Source organism: Erinaceus europaeus, chromosome 4 (genome assembly GCF_950295315.1).
Source record: "Erinaceus europaeus chromosome 4, mEriEur2.1, whole genome shotgun sequence".
Classification (NCBI taxonomy): Eukaryota; Metazoa; Chordata; class Mammalia; order Eulipotyphla; family Erinaceidae; genus Erinaceus; species Erinaceus europaeus.
The window spans coordinates 119093288-119116032 of record NC_080165.1 but is presented as its reverse complement, the minus strand read 5'-3'; the positions used below and the strand labels follow the sequence as shown (position 1 = coordinate 119116032).

Here is a 22745-nt window from a genome sequence, read left to right as displayed (position 1 = left end):
TTGAACCCTAAGACAGCAGGAACCTCACATCTCCATTATAGAGCCCCTACTTGCCCCAGTCCTGGAGCCCTTGGATAGGGCCCACTTTCCCGTATGCATCTCCCAATCCAAACCAAATATTATTGCATCCGCCGATCACAACCTAACCAACGCAACGATTGCCACCTCAACATGCTTCACCTCAGACTGTATCCAGAGACTTCACGTGTGGAATGACAACCCTTCAGCTTCATTACTCGGGTGAGACTTTTCCTTTTATAGTACACTCTAATTTCATCTCAGGTAGTTCACTTTCTAACAAAGTCCCATAACCTAGATATACACCAGTTTCTGTGAGAGAGAGCTTATGTGCACACGTATCCATAAACTACTGCAAAATATATACCTGAAAGCAGAAGTACACTAGAGTTTGCAGTGAGTATCCCCCTAATACTTCCTCTCCACTATTCCAAGCTTGGGATCCATGATTGCTCAACAAATTGTTTGGCTTCATATGTTAACTCTCTTTTCAATCACCAGGTTCCAGATGCCACCAGGATGCTGGCCAGGCTTCCCTGGATTGAAGACCCCACCAATATGTCCTGGAGCTCAGCTTCCCCAGAGGCACACCTTACTAGGGAAAGAGAGAGGCAGAGTGGGAGTATGGACCGACCAGTCAACGCCCATGTTCAGCGGGGAAGCAATTACAGAAGCCAGACCTTCTACCTTCTGCAACCTTCAACGACCCTGGGTCCATGCTCCCAGAGGGCCAGAGAATGGGAAAGCTATCATGGGAGGGAGTGGGTTATGGGGATTGGGTGGTGGGAATTGTGTGGAGTTGTACCCCTCCTACCTTATGTTTTTGTTCATTAATCCTTTCTTAATAAAAAATTTAAAAAACAATTAAAAAAAATTTTAAATATTTATTTATTCCCTTTTTTGCCCTTGTTTTATTGTTGTAGTTATTATTGTTGTTATTGATGTCGTCATTGTTGGATAGGACAGAGAAATGGACAGAATAGGGGAAGACAGAGAGGGGGAGAGAAACATAGACATCTGCAGACCTGCTTCACTACCTGTGAAGCGACTCCCCTACAGGTGGGAAGCCGGGGGCTCGAACAGGGATCCTTACACAGGTCCTTGCACTTTCCGCCACCTGCACTTAATCCACTGCGCTATTGCCCAACTCCCAAGGATTTCTTTTTTAACTGAATCCAAAAATGACTTTCTTTACCCAAAAAACCTACTCATGAAGTTCTTCATTTATCACAAGAAAAATACATATACTTACTAGAAAAACTATTCTCCCTTTGCTAAACCACAGATTAAGATGTGTAAAACAAGAAATTTTTAAAAGTCATTTTTTTCCACTATAAGACTATTAAAAAGACTAGTGTCCAAACCTACTCTACTGTGTACACAATTTAACCATTTTTAATAAAAAATACTGAAGAACCCAGAGACAGTTTTATGAGGATGTAGTAGTCTGAGTCTATGATGCAGAAGCTGTTTCTGGGCATCTAGTATGTTCAGTGAGCTTGCTTCCAGATGTAGGTGTGTATGTTATGCTATCTTATCAATAAATTGAGCACCTCATGTCCATCCATACATCCATCCATCCATCCATCCACCCACCCACCCACCCATCCATCTATCTGTAAATTTTAAGTCTTGCAGACATGCAAAGCAGTTTTTACCTACTGTAGCAAAATCTTTTAAGATTACCATGATAAACCAGTATTGTCTAAAGATATTATTACATGCTTCTATGAGGCTATTTGTACAAGCTGAGATTTCAAAATAGCAGTTGCAAAAGTATCAGTTCTAGAAGCAGACTCTTTAAGGAAATAGAACTATCCAGATATTTTTAAAATCTTTATTTCAGTTGCAAACATACAACATTCTTAGTTACTTAATATTTTGTTTGTTCCCATTTGGAGTATCATTGTTTGTCAAGTAAAACATTGCCTTCACTATCAAATGGCTATATAAGAACATTATAAAATACAAACTATAAACTGAAGTAACCCTTTTTACAGATTCAGGTTAATACATTAGACATTAATTTTAAAAAGGCAAGTCAGTGAATTGGCAAACATCCAATTCTTTTTCTAATGAATGATGGTATAAAACATATGCAAGGTAAACACTACATTTTAAGTGTTAAGTGTTCAAAAATAGCAATTGTGGGAAAGTTACTTCCCAAAGTAATTTTGATCCAAGAATACACATATAACCATTATTCTATAGCACATAAAGGAAGGCAACTGATTTCCCATCATAATAATTGTGCAACAACAGGATTGATCTATCATACTCTTTCTTCAAATGACATTAAACATTTATGGGGACTATACATTTCCAACTAAACAGAACCTATGTAAAAACAATCCTTAGTATTTTTACAGGGCAATCAACAGTAAATGCATAATATATACAACAGGAATATGTGATATACTAGAAAGTTATTCAGTGATTCCATTCAGATTAGACAAGAGTCATAAGAGAAAACCAACAACAAAGGCTAAGCAGGTTACCACTATGAAATAGAAAACATACAAGTATGCAAACAGAACAGATATATTAATTTTCTTTTAAGTTACTGAGTAGTCTTCCTCAGTTCACTCAAGATAAAATTTGAGATGCCTAACTGAAGTAACAAAAATCCAGCTATGCGCATGTTAGACTATGAAAGAAACACTGCTGCACACAGAATGCACATTATTTTTAAGTTGATTAATTCTAAAAATGAAGTCAACAGAAAAAATAAATATGAATGAAAAGGTGTATGCAGTGTGGGCATAATCTAAACAGTTATTAGATCATAAAGCAGGGAAACTACGTCAGCAGTGACATTCTGGAAAACTTGCAGTATTCAAAAATATCCAGTTTAATCCAAATGAGCCCCCCCCCATAAAAATAACAAAGGGAGTCATTCTTTATGTAGTAATTTTAAGATAATAATTAAAAGTGATTACAGGAATCGTCCTACATAATTTAGACAGTGTTGTGCAACAATATGCTTCTTCATAATTTTAGCTTTTCAATGAGCCCCATATGATGAGACTGACAATTACAACTCCGATGACAAGGATAGAAATGATGATGCACAGGGTTTTTCTGGATTTGCGCTGCAGATGCAAAAATACAAACAAGTTTACAGATGTAGTCGAGCATCTCTATAGCAAATGACAATGATTTTGTTTACTGTTAAGGTAAAACCAGTACTAATTTATTGTGTTTCTCCCTCAGATTTTTAATCTCTACTTAATAAATTTTTTTTTATTCGTACTTTAATTAGGACAATCAATTTTTGTTGGTAATTTTTCTGGGGATATGGTTACAAGAAGTTGCAAAGAGATAAAAGTTGCTGCTATCATAACTATGCATGAAAGCTAAAAATTTAAAAAAATAAAAGTTAGGGGGCGGAGTCAAGATGGCAACCAAGATGGAGCTACTGGCCTGAGTCCCGACAACAACTGCTGGAAACGGTAAGATTTTTTGCCTTCAGAAGGACAACAAATTTGGAGTACTAGCTGTGACACCAAGAGGGTGAATACAGCTCAGTTTGGGTTAGAATACAGAGGAAAAAAGAAAGGAAAACTTTTTATTATTCCTGAAGCGCACCCCTGCTCCCCACCCCCCCCACAACCAGACCCTTCTCTTAGCCAGTTGCTCCTAGCAGGTTCTCCTGCTGAGCTTCTTTCTTTACCAAGATTCCTGGCCCAACAGGGGTTCCATTCCTTTCCTATTCCTTTCTGAAATCCTTGGCCCTCTTTCTTTCTAAGTGGCCAACTGGACCTACAAAAGGAAAAGACTGCCCTGAGGTGTTTTTTCTTTTTTTTTTTTTCCAGTTTTGTTTTGTTTTTAATTTTTGGGCTTTTTTGTTTGTTTGTTTGTTTGGTTTTTTTTTTTTTTTGTCTGCTTTACTTTCTTAACAATCAGCTGCCTCTGCTCAGGCTGCTTGAGGCAATGTGGGACAGGTTTTTTACCCTGCTCTATTTTATTATTAATATATATAGGTGTATCCCTCCCCCCCCCCCTCCTTTAGGTTGACCAGAATTAACTCTTAGTGTATTTTCCAGTGCTAAAGGACTGGGCAGCTTACCCACTGTGAGAAGAACTTGTTTCACTACTCCTACCTCCTCTACCCACTCTACCCTTCTCCCTCCTCCTTGCTAATCAAAAAATAAAATAAAATAAAAACTCTTTCACTGCTCTTTTATTACAGTTCCTTATCTTTTCTATCTCTTGTTTTTCTTCTTCTTCTTTTTTTTCTTTTTCTTTTTCTTGTCTTCCTTTCTTCCTTCCTCCTTCTTCGGCTTTCTGAATTCACTGATATTCATTTGTGAATTATTTTGGGGAAGAAATCTGACACAGAGTGGACTCTCTATGTGTTTATCTCTGCTCTACTTCCCTTTCTCCTCTTGCTACCCCTAGAATATATAAGGGATAGTAGATTTGCATAATTATCTATTTTTGCTATCCCTTTTTTCCTTTCTCTTTATTCCTCACTTGGACTTGGTTGTTATTTTTTCACGTACTAGAGACATTGGCTAACGGGTAGTGGTTAAACTGCTTCAATCCTTGCGTCAGTTTCTATTATAATTTCAGAGGTTGGTGACTGCATTTGTCATAAAGGTATTTAGCACAGTGTTGCCTGTACTCAAAACACAACAACTGAGGAACAACCGAACAAAAAAATAAGAAACACATTAATCAATAAAAAATGGGTAGATCAAGAGCAAATAAAACTGCTACTACAATGAATGTAGACAAGAGTCCAGAAGAAATCACAAATCAGCCAGAAGATAAGAAAAGTATGCAAGCAATAATAAACTTATAAATCACAGAAATGAAAACAACTTTGGAGGAAAGGAATGGCAGTATTTGGGAAACAACAGTTGAGACCCCCAAGGAAAACAATGATTACCTTGATGCAATTAGAGAACTGAAAGCTGAAATAGCTGAAATGAAGAAAGAAGCTGAGGGAAGGGAAAACAGACTAGCAGAAGCAGAAAAAAGAATTACTCAGACAGAGGATGAGTCAGAGAAAACTAAGAAAGAGGTGAAAGAGCTCAAAAAGAGATTGAGAGACACTGAAAACAACAACAGAGACATATGGGATGATCTCAAAAGAAGTAACATTGGTATAATTGGCCTGCCAGAGGAAGAAAGAGAGGAAGGGCAAGGAAACATTCTAGAGGAAATTATAGAAGAAAATTTCCCAGACCTGAACAACAGAAAGAACATTAAGATTAAAGAGGCCCAGAGAGTTCCAAGCAGAATCAACCCAGACCTGAAGACACCAAGACACATCATAATCACAATAAGAAGGAAGGATAAAGAAAGGATCCTAAAGGCTGCAAGAGAAAAACAAAAAGTCACATATAGGGGAAAACCCATAAGACTATCAGCAGACTTCTCCACTCAAACTCTAAAAGCCAGAAGAGAATGGCAAGATATCTATGGAGCCCTGAATGAAAAAGGGTTTCAACCAAGGATAGTATATCCTGCTAGACTTTCATTCAAACTAGATGGAGAGATCAAAACCTTCTTAGACAAACAACAGTTAAAGGAGGCAACCATTACCAAACTGGCCCTGAAAGAGGTTCTAAAAGACCTCTTATAAACAAGAAATTCGCTATAATACTTGCCATATATCAGAGCAAATAAAAACTTGTTGAACAATGGCACTACAATACATTAAATCCATAATATCACTAAATGTCAATGGCTTAGACTCACCCATCAAAAGGCACAGAGTGGGAGGATGGATCAGAAAACACAACCCAACCATATGCTGCTTGCAAAAATCCCATCTGACATAACAGGATAAACACAGACTTAAAGTGAAAGGATGGAAAACTATCATACTGGCTAATGGACCACAAAAAAAGGCAGGAACAGCCATTCTCATCTCAGACACAATAGATTTTAAATTAAATAGAGTAATAAAAGATAGGCAAGGACATTACATAATGATTAGAGGATCAATCAGCCAAGAAGACTTAACAATTATTAACATCTATGCACCCAATGAGGGACCATCTAAATACATCAAGCACCTACTGAAAGAACTTCAAAAATACATCAATAGTAATACAATAATAGTGGGAGATTTTAACACCCCACTCTCACACTTAGATCAACAAAGCAGAGAACCAACAAAGAAAAAGGAGAATTAAATGAAGACATGCTCAGACTAGACCTCCTGGACATTTTCAGAGTTCTTCACCCCCCAAAACTTGAATACACGTTCTTCTCAAATCCACACAACACATACTCAAGGATAGACCACATGTTAGGCCACAAAGACAGCATCAATAAATTCAAGAGCATTTAAATCATCCCTAGTATCTTCTCAGACCACAGTAGAGTAAAACTAACATTTAACAACAAACAGAAAGACACAGAATTTGTAAACTAAACAACATACTGCTTAAGAACCACTGGCTCAGAGAGTCACTCAAGCAAGAAATTCAAATGTTCCTGGAAACAAATGAAAATGAAGACACAACCTAGCAAAATATTTGGGACACAACTAAAGCAGTATTGAGAGGGAAACTCATAGCCATACAATCACATATTAAACAACAAGAAAAAGCTCAAATAAACGACCTTATTGCACACCTCAAGGACTTAGAGGAAGAGGAACAAAGGAACCCTAAAGCAACCAGAAGGACGGAAATCACTAAAATTAGAGCAGAAATAAACATCAAAAATAAGAGAACCATACAGAAGATCAATGAAGCCAAATGTTGGTTCTCTGAAAGATTAAACAAAATTGACAAACCACTAGCCAGACTCACTAAACAAAAAAGGAAGAAGATCTAGATTAATAGAATTGTAAATGATAGAGGAGATATCACAACTGACACCACAGAAATCCAGAAAATCATGGAAACTTCTATGAAGAACTATACACCACCAAACTAGAGAATCTGGAAGAAATGGAACAATTCCTAGAAACATATGCACTTGCAAAATTGAACCAAGGAGAACTACAAAACCTAAATGCACCAATCACAGACAAAGAAATTGAAACCGTTATTAAGAATCTCCCCAACAACAAAAGTCCTGGACCAGATGGCTTCACAAACGAATTCTACAAAGCCTTCAGGAAACAGTACCCATACTTTCAAAACTTTTCCATAAGATCGAAGAAACAGGAACACTCCCTTCCACTTTCTATGAAGCCAACATCACCCTGATACCAAAAGCAGAGAGGGACACAACAAAAAAGGAAAACTAAAGACCAATATCTCTGATGAACATAGATGTCAAAATATTAAACAAGATCTTGGCCAACTGGATACAACAGTATATCAAAAAGATTGTTCATCATGACCAAGTGGGATTTATCCCAGGAATGCAAGGCTGGTTCAACATACGTAAGTCAATCAATGTCATTCACCACATCAATAAAAGCAAAGCCAAAACCACATGATTATCTCAATAGATGCAGAGAAAGCCTTTGACAAAGTCCAAACACCCAGTCATGCCTAAAACCCTAAAAAAAAAAAGGAATAGATGTGAAATTCCTCAAGATAGTGGAATCCATATATAGCAAACCTACAGCCAACATCATACTCAATGTACAGAAGCTGAAAGCATTCCCCCTCAGATCGGGGACTAGACAGGGCTGTCCATTATCACCATTACTCTTCAACATAGTATTGGAAGTTCTTGCCATAGCAATCAGGCAAGAGAAAGAAATCAAAGGAATACAGATTGGAATGAAGTCAAGCTCTCACTATTTGCAGATGATATGATAGTATATATAGAAAAACCTAAAGAATCCAGCAGAAAACTACTGGAAATTATTAGGCAATATAGCAAGGTGTCAGGCTACAAAATCAATGTACAAAAATCGTGGCATTTCTTTATGCAAACACTAAATCTGAAGAAGAAGACATCCAGAAATCACTCCCATTCACTGTTGCAGTAAAATCAATAAAATACCTATGAGTAAAGCTGACTAAAGAAGTGAAAGACTTGTATACTGAAAACTATGAGTCACTATTCAAGGAAATTGAAACTGATACCAAGAAATGGAAAGACATCCCATGCTCATGGATTGGAGGAATAAATATCATCAAAATGAATATCCCCCCCCAGAGCAATATACAAATTTAATGCAACACCCATCAAAGTTCCACCAAACTTCTTTAAGAGAATAGAACAAAAACTACAACCACTTATCTGGAACCAGAAAACACCTAGAATTCCAAAATCATCTTGAGGAAAAGAAACAGAAATGGAGGCATCACACTCCCAGACCTCAAACTTTATTATAAAGTCATCATCAAAACAGCCTGGTACTGGAACAAAAATAGGCACACAGACCAGTGGAACAGAATTGAAAGGCTAGAACTAAACCCCCATACCTATGGATATCTAATCTTTGATAAGGGGGCCCAAAGGATTAAATGGAGGAAGGAGGCTCTCTTCAATAAATGGTGCTGGGAAAACTGGGTTGAAACATGCAGAAGAATGAAACTGAACCACTTTATCTCACCATAAACAAAAATCAACTCCAAATGGATCAAAGACCTGGATGTCAGACCAGAAACAATCAAACACTTAGAGGAAAACATTGGTAAGACACTTTCCCACCTAAACCTCAGGGACATCTTTGATGAAACAAACCTAATTGCAAGGAAGAATAAAGCAGAAACAAAAAAATGGGACTATATTAAATTGAAAAGCTTCTGCACAGCCAAAGAAACTATGACACAAAGAGACCCCTCACAAAATGGGAGAAGATCTTCACATGCCATACATCAGACAAGAGACTAATCACCAAAATATACAAAGAGCTCAACAAACTTAGCACCAAAAAAGCAAATGACCCCATCCATAAATGGGCAGAGGATATGAACAGAACATTCACTCCAGAGGAGATCCAAAAGGCTAGCAACAAAGGAAAAACTGCTCTAGGTCACTGATTGTCAGAGAAATGCAAATAAAGACAACAGTGAGATACCACCTCACTCCTGTAAGAATGTTATATATCAAAAAGGACAGCAGCGACAAATGCTGGAGAGGCTGTGGGGACAGAGGAAGCCTTTTGCACTGCTGGTGAGAATGTAAATTGGTACAGCCTCTGTGGATAGCAGTCTGGAGAACTCTCACAAAGCTAGACATGGACCTTCCATATGACCAAGTAATTCCTCTCCTAGGGATCTAGCCCAAGGACTCCATAACACCCAACCAAAAAGAGGTGTGTACTCCTATGTTCATAGCAGCACAATTCACAATAGTTAAAACCTGGAAACAACCCAGGTGCCCAACAACAGATGAGTGGCTGAGAAAGCTGTGGTATATATACACAATGGAATACTATGCAGCTACTAAGAACAATGAACTCAACTTCTCTGACCCATATTGGTTAGAGCTAGAAGGAAATATGTTAAGTGAGCTAAGTCAGAAAGATAAAGATGAGTATGGGATGATCCCACTCATCCACAGAAGTTGAGAAAGAAGATCCGAAAGGGAAACTAAAAGCAGGATCTGACTAAAGTGAAAGTAGGGCACCAAAGTAAAAATGCTGTGGTGAGGGGGGAGGATGGACATGCAGCTTCCTGGGCTGGCGGGGGGTGGGGTGGAGGTAGGGGTGGGTGGGTGGGATGGGACACAATCTTTTGGTGGTAGGAATGGTGTTTATGTACACACCTATTAAATTGTAGTCATATAAATCACTATTTAATTAATAAGGGGGGAAAATTGATTGTATGTCTAACAAAGGGACTTTTCAAAGTTAACCCAATTACCAAATAATGGGATGTTAACAATAACTATCCATTGTCTCCTTGAACCCTAAGACAGCAGGAACCTCACATTTCCACTATAGAGCCTCTACTTCCCCCAGTCCTGGAACCCTAGGGTAGGGCCCACTTTCCCGTATGCTTCTCCCAATTCTTATCAAATAATATTGCATCTGCTGATTGCAACCTAATCAACGCAACAAGTGCCACCCCAGCATGCTTCACTTCAGACTGTGTCCAGAAACTTCAGGTGTGGAATGACTCCCCTTCAGCTTCATCACTCGGGTGAGACCTTTCCTTTCATAGTATTCTCTAACTCCATCCCAGTTGGTTCACTTCCTGACCAAGTCCCAAAACCTAGATATAGACCAGGTTCCAAGAGACAGAGCATATGTCCACATGTATCCATAAACCAGGCCAAATATATACCTGAAAGCAGAAGTACACTAGAGTTTGCAGTGAGTACCCCCCAACACTTTATCTCCACTATTCCATCCTTTGGGTCCATGATTGCTCAACAATTTGTTTGGCTTTGTATGTTAACTCTCTTTTCAGCCACCAGGTTCCAGATGCCATCAGGATGCCGGCCAGGCTTCCCTGGACTGAAGACCCCACCAATGAGTCCTGGAGCTCTGCTTCCCCAGAGACCCACCCTACTAGGGAAAGAGAGAGGCAGACTGGGAGTATGGATCGACCAGTCAACGCCCATGTTCAGCAGGGAAGCAATTACAGAAGCCAGACCTTCCAAGTTCTGCAACCCACAACGACCCTGTGTCCATGCTCCCAGAGGGATAGAGAATGGGAAAGCTATCAGGGGAGGGGATGGGATATGGAGATTGGGTGGTGGGAATTGTGTGGAGTTGTACTCCCCCCATCCTATGATTTTGTTAATGTCTCCTTTCTTAATTTAAAAAAAAAAAAAAGAAAAAAAAAAAAAGAAAAAGAAAATAAGAGTTTATGCAATTTTAAACTTTTATAAAAATATTGTTCAAAATGAGTTCTCTGAAAATAATCAGCAAGTATAAATGCTTGGCAGTTTTTCTTTAAGTACAGCTATTTAGTTTCCAAAAAGTACTCCAACTTAACATTAACTGCATTCAAAATCTGTATTCTAATAAAAAAAAGCAAAAAGCTAAGATATTTTAGTAGTCATTTAACATATAAACACTAAGAGTTTTGTTCCATTCTTCAAGCATGGCCCACTTGTAGACTTCTATATTTCTTTAGTGGCTTGTGTATCTCACAGCAACATGCAGGACTCTTTTTGCTTATAAAGTAAAAAAAAAAAAATTATAAACTTACTTTGTATCAGAAGTATGGAAGATTTATACACAGATGTCTCTGACATCTTACAACCTTTACAACATTCTGCATGTTCTAAGTTTTCTACTGAACACTCCTAATATACTAAATGTAACTTTTCAAAAGTTTCAGAATCAATATGCTAATATTTTCTCCAGATTTCATTTGGTAACTACTATTAGACACATGTGCAGTATGTCATTTATGAAAAATCACAGATGCTATACTACAATAAATGTGATGCTCAGGCCACTCTACCTGCTATAAGGTGGTGAGCTCCTGACTTTGCAGCAATAACAGCATTAATCATCTTTTCCTTTATGAACCTAGTTCACTCAACCTTTACAGAAGCACCAGATTTTACAGGAGCATGAGCGGAATATCAAGGCTCCCCAGCACTTGTACTACATGTATCCCTCAAGGACTTGTGAGATTAACTAAAGGGAAAAAATGCTAGTTCTAGAGGTGAAGGTTGGAAACATATATTCATTTTCTCCCTAGTAGTTGTAGGCTTGTCCTTCCACAGTAATAAAGAAGAAAAGGGGAGTTTGAGAATATACCCACATCCACTAAAAATCCAAAAGTAAAATCAATAAATGTCTAGGTCAAGTTATTGATAACTGAGCAGCTAATGTGTTGGCAATTACAGATTAATATGTGTATGCATGTGTGTGTTCAAGTACTCATGAATAATAACAATTCAAAATACAGCAATATTAATTTTTGCTGAGTTACATATCTGAATTCCATGCATAAAGAAGAGAAACAGACATGAACAAATAAAGGATATCATTAAAAAAAGCTTATAAAGGAGGCTTCTGAGTTGCAATGTCACAACAATCAGAAAAGTCATGAGTTGTCCACTGCCTCCATTAGGACTCTATAGACATTTACCCTTCTATCCTTGTGGGCCACAAACCTAGTTCAATCTGATAATATAAAGTCTAAGCCCAGTTTTATATAAAATGGCATTTTTTATCTTACATTTAATATAATTAAAAGTCTAAATTATAAACCAATTTCTTATAGGAAATATTACCTGATAGTCTGCTGCCCTTGATAGCTGCTGGTTTGCTTGTTGAACGTGCACCTCTGCATTTTCAACATTGGCTTCTATACTGTCTTCAAAAAAAAAAAACCATACATACCCCAAAATGTTAAATGTGTAGTTACCTCACTTGCATTTTCTGATGTGCAACTCAATATCAAACATGCATCACTTTTTATACAGGGCATATGTAGAGCTCTGAAAACCATTATTGACTCTGGCCATTATCAATCAAACCAGTATATGCTAAAAGCTAGTTCTCCTGAAAGTCCCTTAAAGCCTTTGAAGTGGTAACAAATTTCCTTCCCACAGTCTCGTGTTGTAGAGAGATCAGGTGTCACATTCTTTTGCCTCTCTACAAGCTCATGCTATGAAACTCTTCCAACCCTTCTTATCACAGGCATCTATACATCTCCTTGTCTTTTTGGCCCCTAACTCAGTGCTTATCCATTTTAACATCTTAATATTGTCCCTCTAATAACCTGACATCTCAATTCCTGGATACTTTTTTCAAAGGCTGCCTATTACCCTCGCTAGGCCACCTACCCATGATCTTATCCCAAATCATGTCATTACCAGTAAGTGTGGCATCTCTATAATTCCGAGGGTCTCATGCTCTGCTCGCCACTGTCTTCATAATTCACCCCTTAATTCTCTGCTAAAATCCTGCTATTGCTTCTCATTCATGAACAGTGATAACAGTATTTTTAGTGGCTTAATATCCTATATGGCAACATCTCCTGGAATCACCTCCACCTTTTGTTTATTTAACTCACAAAATCTGTCAGCATGCTTCGATCTTTGTGCTATCTTTGTACACTGTTTCTTCTACCTGGAATACTTTCTCTGACTTGTTCCCTTACTTCCATAAAGTCTTCACTAAAATGTCCCCTCTCATGAAGGTCTTATACAAAACAGCAAGCAGCATTCTTGACCACTAGCAGTCCATCCTCCTACTATAGTCTTACTTTACCCATACACTTAATTATAATTTACCTAAGACATTTCTTTCTGTGAAGCTGATTGAGGCAATGTTTTTGATTGGTTATTAATTTTAGTAGAAATACCAAAATTTATGCCTGAACATAGCAGAAGTGATATTTTTCAATGAATAAATAAATCATGTTTTGAATTTTTACCCTGTGGCCTATGGGCTTATCAAGGAGGATAAGAATGGATAAGACATTTTATATTAAATTATAGGTTCAAGTATTTCAACTGGCCCAAATTCATAAATTGTCTTTAGACATACCAACAACATTTTTCAATTATACTTTAAAGAATTATGAAATTTAACACTTTAAGGAAGCCATTCATTTTTCAGAAGAATTTTGAAAAAGAATTTTTAATATCAAATAATATCATTAAATTAATCAACCAAAAATATTCAAATAGGTGATCAGGCAAATGACTATTTTAAAGGCAAGATGGTGTGTGTAGTTATTAAAATGTGCAGGCTTCTCAAAAGTTCTTGGCATGATGAGAATGAAACTGGGTAAGAATGAGACCAGAAGTATGGGAATACGCTAGAATGATGGGTAAGAATGAGACCAGAAGTATGGGAATAAGCTAGAATGATGGGTAAGAATGAGACCAGAAGTATGGGAATAAGCTAGAATGATGGGTAAGAATGAGACCAGAAGTATGGGAATACGCTAGAATGATGGGTAAGAATGAGACCAGAAGTATGGGAATACGCTAGAATGATGTTACATGCTGATTCCAATGTCGCAGCAGCAGAGGGTATGATTGAATTTGGGGCTCCTGAAAAAAATGAAACTTACCAACCAATTCAACCATTAGAAGCCAAAAGCAAGGTGTGTTTCAGAGAATGCTAAGGATGATGCTTTGCCTGTTGTGTGGAGATTGTGCTTTGATCCCAAGTAGGCCAAAAAAAAAAAAAGAAGAAGAAGAAGAAAGAAAACAAACAAACAAAAAACCAGGAAAATGGGCTGGAGGGAAAGGAGCAATTACTCTTATTTCAAAAATTGTAAGTAAACTACATATAGCTCTTATTTTATGAAACTGGTAGGGCTTACCTATCACATCTCCTTGTTCATGAATCATCATCCCCAAATCTTTAAATATTTCATTAATATCCATAATATCAGCCTAAGAGAAAAAAACACATTATCACCAGAAATCAATTTCCCCCTTCACAAAAGAAAAAATAAAGAAACCTAAATTATCACTCATATTGTTAGCATATAGCTAGACTTAATAAGTTTTGTAAACACCAGGAAAATATTTTACTATGACAACCCCTAGCCTGAATAAGAAGTAGTTCTCTAAAACAGATTAGTGATATCAAAAATATCAATTTGACAATACATAGAAACAAGTAAGTCTAAAGTCTCATAACCAATTTTAATATGCAACAGAATAATGGTGGATAAAATAACATAGAATAATTTCATAATTACAATTTGCCTGACAAAAGAGCAATGTTTAAAAAAATTAAGGGGACTGCAAAATAGTTTGCATATGATCCTATGCTTTAGTTTTCTCATTTGGAAAAATGGCTATAAATAATCACAAGCGTTAACTCCATCAGAGTTGTTTCTCCCTTCTCTTCCTTGTCATTCTTCTTCATTTTTTTTTTCTTTATGTTGCACATGGGGAATGAGAATGAATCCAATTGTCATGTTTGAGTGACATAGCTGATCAACCTCTTGGGCCTAATTTCTTGACTATTTATTTACTTATTTATTTATGTGAGAGAGATCAGAGAAGGACAGAAAAACAGAAAATATTCTACCATCCATAGATTTCCATTGACACCATCATGGGGCATAAGGGCTTGAATGCAAAATACTAGTAGAATATATTTTCTAAAGGGTTAGAATGTAAAATAAATATTCATCAACATTCCTGTTTCATCTTGGTGAAAGTTCCATAACTTTCATTATTTGAAGCTGTAATGATATATTTCTTAGTTGACTTAAATTTTAAGCATGGTAAAATATAAGTTTTACTGGGTCATCTAACCCATGACCCTTCACAGAAGTTTTCTAGTATGTGCAAAGGTAAAATAATGAATTTATCGTATCTTGGCTCATGGAAGCCCTCAACAAAATGTAGCAATTATTAGTCTACCTGCTAGGAACAATTAAATTCCATAAGAACTAAAGGTTAAAATAAAAACTCTTCAGTACTCTTTTGATGTCATAAATATACTAAAGAAAAATCTTGTATTTTTAAGGCCTTTATATAGTGTCTTACTTATGGAAGCACAATGTGTAATAGAAGTCAATCAAACACTCTAAATCGACATTTCTCAATACTAAGTACATTTGTTGAGTGCACATATTACCAAGTGCAAGGACCCGAGTTCAAGCCCCTAGTCCCCATCTGTAGAGGGAAAGCTATCAGAGTGGTAAAGCAGTGCTGTACGTGTCTCACCTTTGTTCTCCCTCTCTACCCCCACTTCTCTCCTGATTTCTCTTTGTGTCTCTATCCAATAAATACAATAAAGTATTTTAAAAAGAGTTTTACTTTAAAACTGAATAAATCTTAGGTTTTCATCCTAACACTGGAGAGATTATTTTCTAAAAAGAATTATTTTAATTTACAAAAGAAATATCAACAAATTGAACATTTAAGTTTTTCTTCTTGACTGCTTTCCTGACATTATCTAAACACCCTGAAGACAAACTCTCTCAGAAGAGAATAGCAACTCAATACTACAGTGTAAAGCTTACTTCAAGTTGCCTAATAGAAGACTCCCTTTCATGAATAAGACGGAGGTCATCCTCTGTAATTTCTTCATCTTGCACCTGCACCTGTGGTTGAGTTTGGCTAGTAGAAACAAAAGTATAAGAGGGCGAGGGGAAGAAAGAAACAGAGGTATTAAAACAGTGTGACTTCCTACTCAAAAAAAAAAAAATACTGCTAGAGGCGACGATCCCACCATGTGTCCTGGAGCCTCACCTCCCCAGATCCCTGCCTCACTAGAGAGAGAGAGAGAGAGACAGAGAGACAGAGAGAGACAGAGAGAGAAAGAGACAGGCTGGGAGTATGGATCAACCTGTCAACGCCCATGTTCAGTGGGGAAGCAATTACAGAAGCCAGACCTCCCACCTTCTGCACCCCACAATGACCTTGGGTCCGTGCTCCCAGAGGGTTAAAGAATAAGAAAGCTACTGGGGGAGGGGATGGGATATGGAGTTCCAGTAGTGGGAACTGTGTGGAATTATAACCCTCTTATCCTATGGTCTTGTGTGTTCCCATTTTATAAATAAAAACTTAAAAACAATACTGCTAGAATATACAAATCTTAAAGATATAGTCAAAAATGATCTTTCAAAGGGTAAGAATATAAAATAAGTATTCATTAAATTTTATTCATGTTTCATTTCAATGAAATTTTTATAGTTTTAATTATTTGAAGCTATATTGGTATATTTTTTTTAGTTGACTTAAACTGAGGGAACAGCCTATATCAAACAGTAACTGTCAATACAATTACTTGTGCAACTATAGTTTGTTTCTCTGTTAAAACATCTTATACCTTGAATTCTTATGAAATACTGAGCAGTTAATTTTGAATTTTTCAAATTTATTACGTATTTTCAATTTAGACAAATGTAAGACATTAGGTAACACACTGAGAGCTTGGATTCTCTTGCACAGGCAATACATGTAAATATTTTGGAAAATTATCTTTTGATCTATATTCTTTATATTTCTTACCTTTCCCAGTATACAAGATTCCTCTCTTTTGAGCTATCCTCAGGAAAACCACCCTGAATAATTCAGCAATAGAGTGGATTGAGAAAGCGCAATGAAAATGGCAGATAACATCTATATTTTTACTTGTATTAATTTAAACTGTTGTATATGGACAAAGAAAAAATTTTTCTTCAAATTTTGCTTTAAGTAATAGTAGAATAGCATCCTAAGCTAACAAGGCAGGAATAATACTAAATATTATTTAATTAAAAAGTAACAATCTTGGAATCTCTATGTAAAGAAACAAGAAACAACTTACAATAATTTCTAAGGAAAGTTAAAATCAAAATTCTATTTATCTTTTTTTCTACAGTTTATATATCCATCTTTATATAAAATTTCTGCACTCTATTCACTTCCATCATCTTCATATATTTTGGGAGTCAAGTGTCTTTTCATACTAGTACCAACAAAAACGGCAACATTTAATTTAAGTAACTATGAGACTACTACTTGGAACTTGACCTGTAATCTTTTCTGGTAAAATGTTTCTATATTGGGCCATTGAGACAGTAAAGTAGTTATGCACAAGATTTCCATACCTTATGTTCTGGGGTCTCAGATTCAATGCCTGGTATCAGCATAAGCTATAGCTGAGCAGTGTTCGGGTTTAAAAAACAAAATTCTGAGGGCTGGGCGGGCACAGGGGGTTAAGCGCACATGGCGCGACACGCAAGTACCTGCGTAAAGATCCCAGTTCCAGACCCCAGACTCCTGACCTGCAGAGGGATCGCTTCACAAGAGGTGAAACAGGTCTGCAGGTGTCTATCTTTCTCTCCCGGTCTCTGTCTTCTCCTCCTCTCTTGATTTCTCTCTGTCCTATCCAACAATGACAGCAATAACAATAACAACAAGGGCAACAAAATGGGGAAAAGGCCTCTAGGTGCAGTGGATTCGTGGTGCAGGCACCGAATCCCAGTGATAACCCTGGAGGTGGGGGAAAAAAAAACTTCTATGTTTCTATACATTTACAATATTTTGATCTATGGCATGAACAAAAGAGCCATGGTAATAATAGTTATCATCCATCTTTAAAACTGAGTAAATAGTTATAAGAGCAGATGAGATTTCTTTCTCTTTTACCAGAGCACTGCTCAACTCTATCTTATGGTGTGGAGGACTGAACCTATGACTTTGGGTTCTCAGGCATGAGAATCTCTTTGCACAGCCATTATGCTATCTACCCACACAAGATTTCTTATGCTACCAATATGGGTAGAGCTGAGGAGAGTCATGTTGAGAGAACATGAGACAGAAGTATGGGCCTCACCCAGATGTGAGATTTAAGGAAAAAAGAGTGAAACATTAATAAACTATGCTCATTTCAGCAGATCCAAGGATTGGACTCAAATGGGTAAAGTAGGTAAAGAGGATTGTGGGCCAAGTGCCCTATGGTGAAAGGAGATGGTGATCTGATGAGGAGGAAGGTCAGGGTGTGCTGGCACCTATGAGGGGGAGAAGTGAGACTGTGCCCTTGTGACAGTTATAGTCTTGAAAGACATTTCCTCAATTAAAATACAAATTTGTTTTGGGGAGAGAGAGTAATGGTTATGCAACAGACTCATGCCTGGGGCTCTGAGTAACCAGTTAACATCCAGCACCAACATTAGTAGAGCTGTACAGTACTCTGGTCACTCCCTCTTTCAGTTATTTCTTTTTTACTGAAAAATAATCAATACAATACTTTTTACAAAATTAAAAACATTCACTCTGGGGGAGAAGGGGAAGGAGGAGGGAGGTGGGAGTGGTGGGAATACTGGTACATGATGGTGGGAATGGACATTAAGTTATGAGTGAGAGTGTTCTGCAGACTCTTATCACAGGGAGATGAAAAATTAGACCCTTGTGTCAACAAATGCACTATAAACTATAAAGCTCCTAATAAAATGACTTAAAATGGCCAGGCAGTGGTACAGTGGGTTAAGCACACATGGCGCAAAGCTCAGGGACCGGTGTAAGAATCCCAGTTCGCGCCCCCGGCTCCTCGGCTGTAGGGGAGTTGCTTCACAAGAGGTGAAACAGGTCAGCAGGTGTCTATCTTATTCTCCCCCCTTTGCTGTCTTCCCATCCTCTCTCGATTTCTCTCTGTTCTATTCAACAACAACAACAATAAACAACAAGGGCAACAAAAGGGAAGAAAAATAGCTTCCAGGAGCAGTGGGTTCCTCGTGCAGGCACTGAGCCCCAATAACCCTGGAGGCAAAAAAGAAAAAAAAAACAAACTGAAAATGACTTAAAATATAGATAATAATAATGAAACCTGAATAGAAAAAAACTAAAATTACTTTCACGATAATCAATTTTAAAAAGTTTTTTTAAAGTATTTTATTTCTTTATTTAATTTATAATAGAGACAGACAGAAATTGAGAGAAAAGGGAGAGGAGGAAAGAGACAGCGACAAAGAGAGAGAGACCAATAAACTGCTCCACAGTGTGTGAAGCTTCCTTCCTGCAGGTAATCATAGATCTTTATGATTTAAAATTAAGCCAATGATGAGTGCAGCCTAGAATGTGTTTAGCTATTACCATGAAATATGGGCTCAGACTGACAGGGATGCAAAGTTTACACGGGCTCCTGTGCTAAACACAAACAGACAGAGGCCCTACGTCAGATCAGTGGGGTTTATAGTTAGTGGTATTTATATACTTTCCCCATATTTGGGAGCTTCTCTCTGCCCTGACCCAGGTTTCTAGTCCTATTCCCAACTCTGACACCATCTTCCTAGATAATACTTTTAGCCCACTTGCATGTTAGCTATTGGGCTCAGGCAAAAATCAGTAAAGTCTTGGGCCTCTTGGAATATACCTAAAATAGACTTCCTAGCTCCTTGCAACATGAAGACTCTAAATTTCCTGTGCTATATTCTTACCTTCAGGTTCCTAATTACTAAACAATTTGTTTTGCTTTATATCTTAACGATTTTCAACCACAAAGTTGCAGATGCTATCATGATGCCAACCTGACTTCCCTAGGCAGACAACCTCATCAATGTATCCTGGAACCCCACTTCCTCAGAGCCCTGCTCCACTAACGAAAGATAGGAAAAGGCTGGGGGTATGGCTAGACTTGTCAATGCCCATGTACAGCAGAAAAGCAATTACAGAAGCCAGACCTCCTACCTTCTGCACCCCATAAAGATCTTTGGACCATACTCCCTGAGGGATAAAGAATAGGAACCTTCCAATGGAGGGGATGGGATACAGAACTCTGGTGGTGGGAATTGTATGGAATTGTACCCCTTATCCCACAATCTTGTCAATCAAAATTAAGTCACCTATTAAAAAAATAGGCCAATGGAGCTTTTTAAAAAGACCCATAGAGCCCATCATGTTCGTTGTCACTATGCTTCCCTAAATACTTACAGATACTCTGGAACTTGCTCTGACTCGAGCAACAAAATCTTTCTCTTTCTCAGCAGCTTGCCTCTGGACTTTCTGAAAGTTGGTCAGTGATGTTGTGAATTCAGCCACTAAGCGATCCTTCTGTATTTTCCTTTGACGCTAGAGAAGAGGGTGGAAAAGCTACTAGAATCAAGTTGTGAAGTGCTACAGAATTTACAGACATTTCTCACCATTATCTGGTTCTTAATTTAAATTTTCATGGATTCTCATTAGAGGGCCTTCCTAAGTAGCTCTCAATAACATTTTGGCAATACATAAATAGAACATAAGTATACATTGAGGGGAAAAGGCCCATTAATGCTAGATTTCTGATGTCAAATTTTCATCCTGAAAACTGGGCCATGATTTTAAGACCATATTGCAGTAGTTGTTTTTAAAAAAAAATTACTCTCTTATGAATGTAATAATGTCCACAAAGGAAGTATGAAAGTAAATATACGACCCTAGGAAACTTCGCATCTTGTGAAAATGTGTCTCTTTCATGAAATAAGCTCTGAAAGGGCAGGAAACAATTACTCAAAAAGCATTTTTTGAGTACTTAATTATGGGTCAAGGCAACTCCATGGAAATAATTTTTGCTTTACTGAGCCACAATATACTATTGTGAGCAATTAAATACAGTTTTGAGTTCTGTGAACTAATTTCAAATAGATTTTGCCCATTAGTTTTGTTTCTAGCATAAAAGTTCATATATCCTGCAATCCACATTCATTAAGTCAGCAATGTATCTTAAAACTTGATACCTGTTCACTGGGGGCGGCGGGCAGAGATCCAAACTCTTTAATGTCCTTATCTGTCTCTTTTGCAAGTTGGTTAGTGTACTGCTGCTTCTGTTGCCTAAAGTGAAAAAACATGTTTTATATATTATAAAACTAATATCTCTCTTTAAACGATAACTTTCTCATTTGAATTAATTCTGAAAAAAGTAAAAAAAATAAAATCCTGATGGTTTTTCAAAAAGAAAACTTTTTAATGACTTTATAAAAGAAAAACATTCATGCTCTAATATTTGACAAACTGTGAAAGAATAAACATAGAAAATTCTTCACTCACACAGGATTAACCAAGCTTTGAGCAATAAATACTCCACATCTGCAGTCATTTAGAAGGAAAGGTGATCAGCAGGTACCTCACCAGGTAGAGCGTACATGTTACCACGCACTAGAATCTGAGTCCTCAGCCACCATGTGGAAGTGCCTATAGCAGGAGGGAAGCTTGACAAGTAGTGGAGCAATGCTGTGGTGTCTCTCTCCTCTTTCTCCCTCTCTGTCTCTCACCGTATATCAAAAAAAAAAGAAAAAGAAAAAAAAGGCTACGGGAAGTAGTCGAGTCATGGAGGCACAATTATCTCAGACCCAAGGTTGTTTGAGATGTAGAAGGAGTCTAAATCTTTTATCTGCATTCCACAATTAGATGGTGAGTTCTGTAGAGTATCTGGTATCATAACATACCAAATACTGATCTCTGTGTATATCTCACCTCCCTTACTTCTTTACATATGTATTCTATAGGTGTTTCTATTTCTGCATTTTTATACTTAAGTATTTGCATCTGACTGATAAAGAAGAATTATAATCTACTTATGTCTGCTTACCAAGTACTCTATATTTAATATATCTTTTAGGTCTTTTTTAAAAATACAGTTAAATTCTGAAAAGATACCAACGATGTTCACGTATTTAGAATCCCTATTATTTAGCCTCTTGTGGAATGTTTTTTACTATAAAGAATTATTTCTAATACATTTTACTTTAGTAAATGATGGCTTATTATTTGGATTTGGGGCATTTTTACAACCTTTGCATTTACCCATGCAGTAAAATACAATATAAACAAAATTAGATATAACCATAAACCTTTGCATTTTACTTTATAAAGGATATGAATTACAATTATTTACTCTTTTAATTTCTCCCACTGTAATTTTTTTCTTTATAAAATTTTCTAGGGGGTAGGTGGTGGCACACCTGGTTGAGCACATGTGTTACAATGCACAAAGACCAAGGTTTGAGCCCCCAGTCCCCACCTGCAACGGGAAAGATTTGCAAGTAGTGAAGCAGTGCTACAGGTGTCTCTCTGTCTCCTTCTCTGTCACCCCCTCCCCTCTTGATTTCTGGCTGTCTCTATCCAATAAATAGATAAAGATAATAAAAATAATAAATGAATTTTCTACTATTTTAAAAGTACATAAATTTAATGAGATGCATAATTTCTTTATAATTTTTTGCCTATACAGAGATCAATGATTTCTGAATTTTAAAGATGTAGGTATAAGATTTTGGAGAGATCAATCTTATGCATTTGATCTAAATCAAATAAAAATATGGTCAGTGTAGTGCTGTTAGTAATGGAAAAGACATCAGACAGAAAAGCTTAGAGTACTATTTTCCAAGAGTTTTCACAATCAGCAAAAAATAAAAAAGCAACTAAAGAAGTTTTGCTTTTGTAAAGTAAGATAAATCTCTAAAAGGAGAGGACCTGCCTCCTCTTAACAGGGAAGATTTTAACACAAG

General features: G+C 37.1%; 1 protein-coding gene across 2 annotated transcripts in view; it reads right to left on the bottom strand.

The window, feature by feature from the left end:
- Positions 1 to 1841: 1841 nt before the first annotated feature.
- STX7 (syntaxin 7) overlaps positions 1842 to 22745 on the bottom strand; it is a 59596-nt gene continuing 38692 nt past the window's right edge. Inside the window, exons 4-10 of one of the 2 annotated variants that reach the window (XM_007535363.3) lie at positions 20976 to 21069; positions 20194 to 20331; positions 16792 to 16844; positions 15801 to 15897; positions 14139 to 14211; positions 12091 to 12173; positions 1842 to 3110 (exon numbers count right to left, since the gene is read on the bottom strand). In XM_007535363.3, coding sequence (XP_007535425.1) covers positions 3015 to 3110; positions 12091 to 12173; positions 14139 to 14211; positions 15801 to 15897; positions 16792 to 16844; positions 20194 to 20331; positions 20976 to 21069 — 634 coding nt within the window. In that variant the 3' untranslated portion in view covers positions 1842 to 3014. Of the gene's footprint in view, positions 3111 to 10775; positions 11017 to 12090; positions 12174 to 14138; positions 14212 to 15800; positions 15898 to 16791; positions 16845 to 20193; positions 20332 to 20975; positions 21070 to 22745 lie in introns of those variants that run through there. The other variant, XM_060190437.1, reaches the window with a different exon arrangement.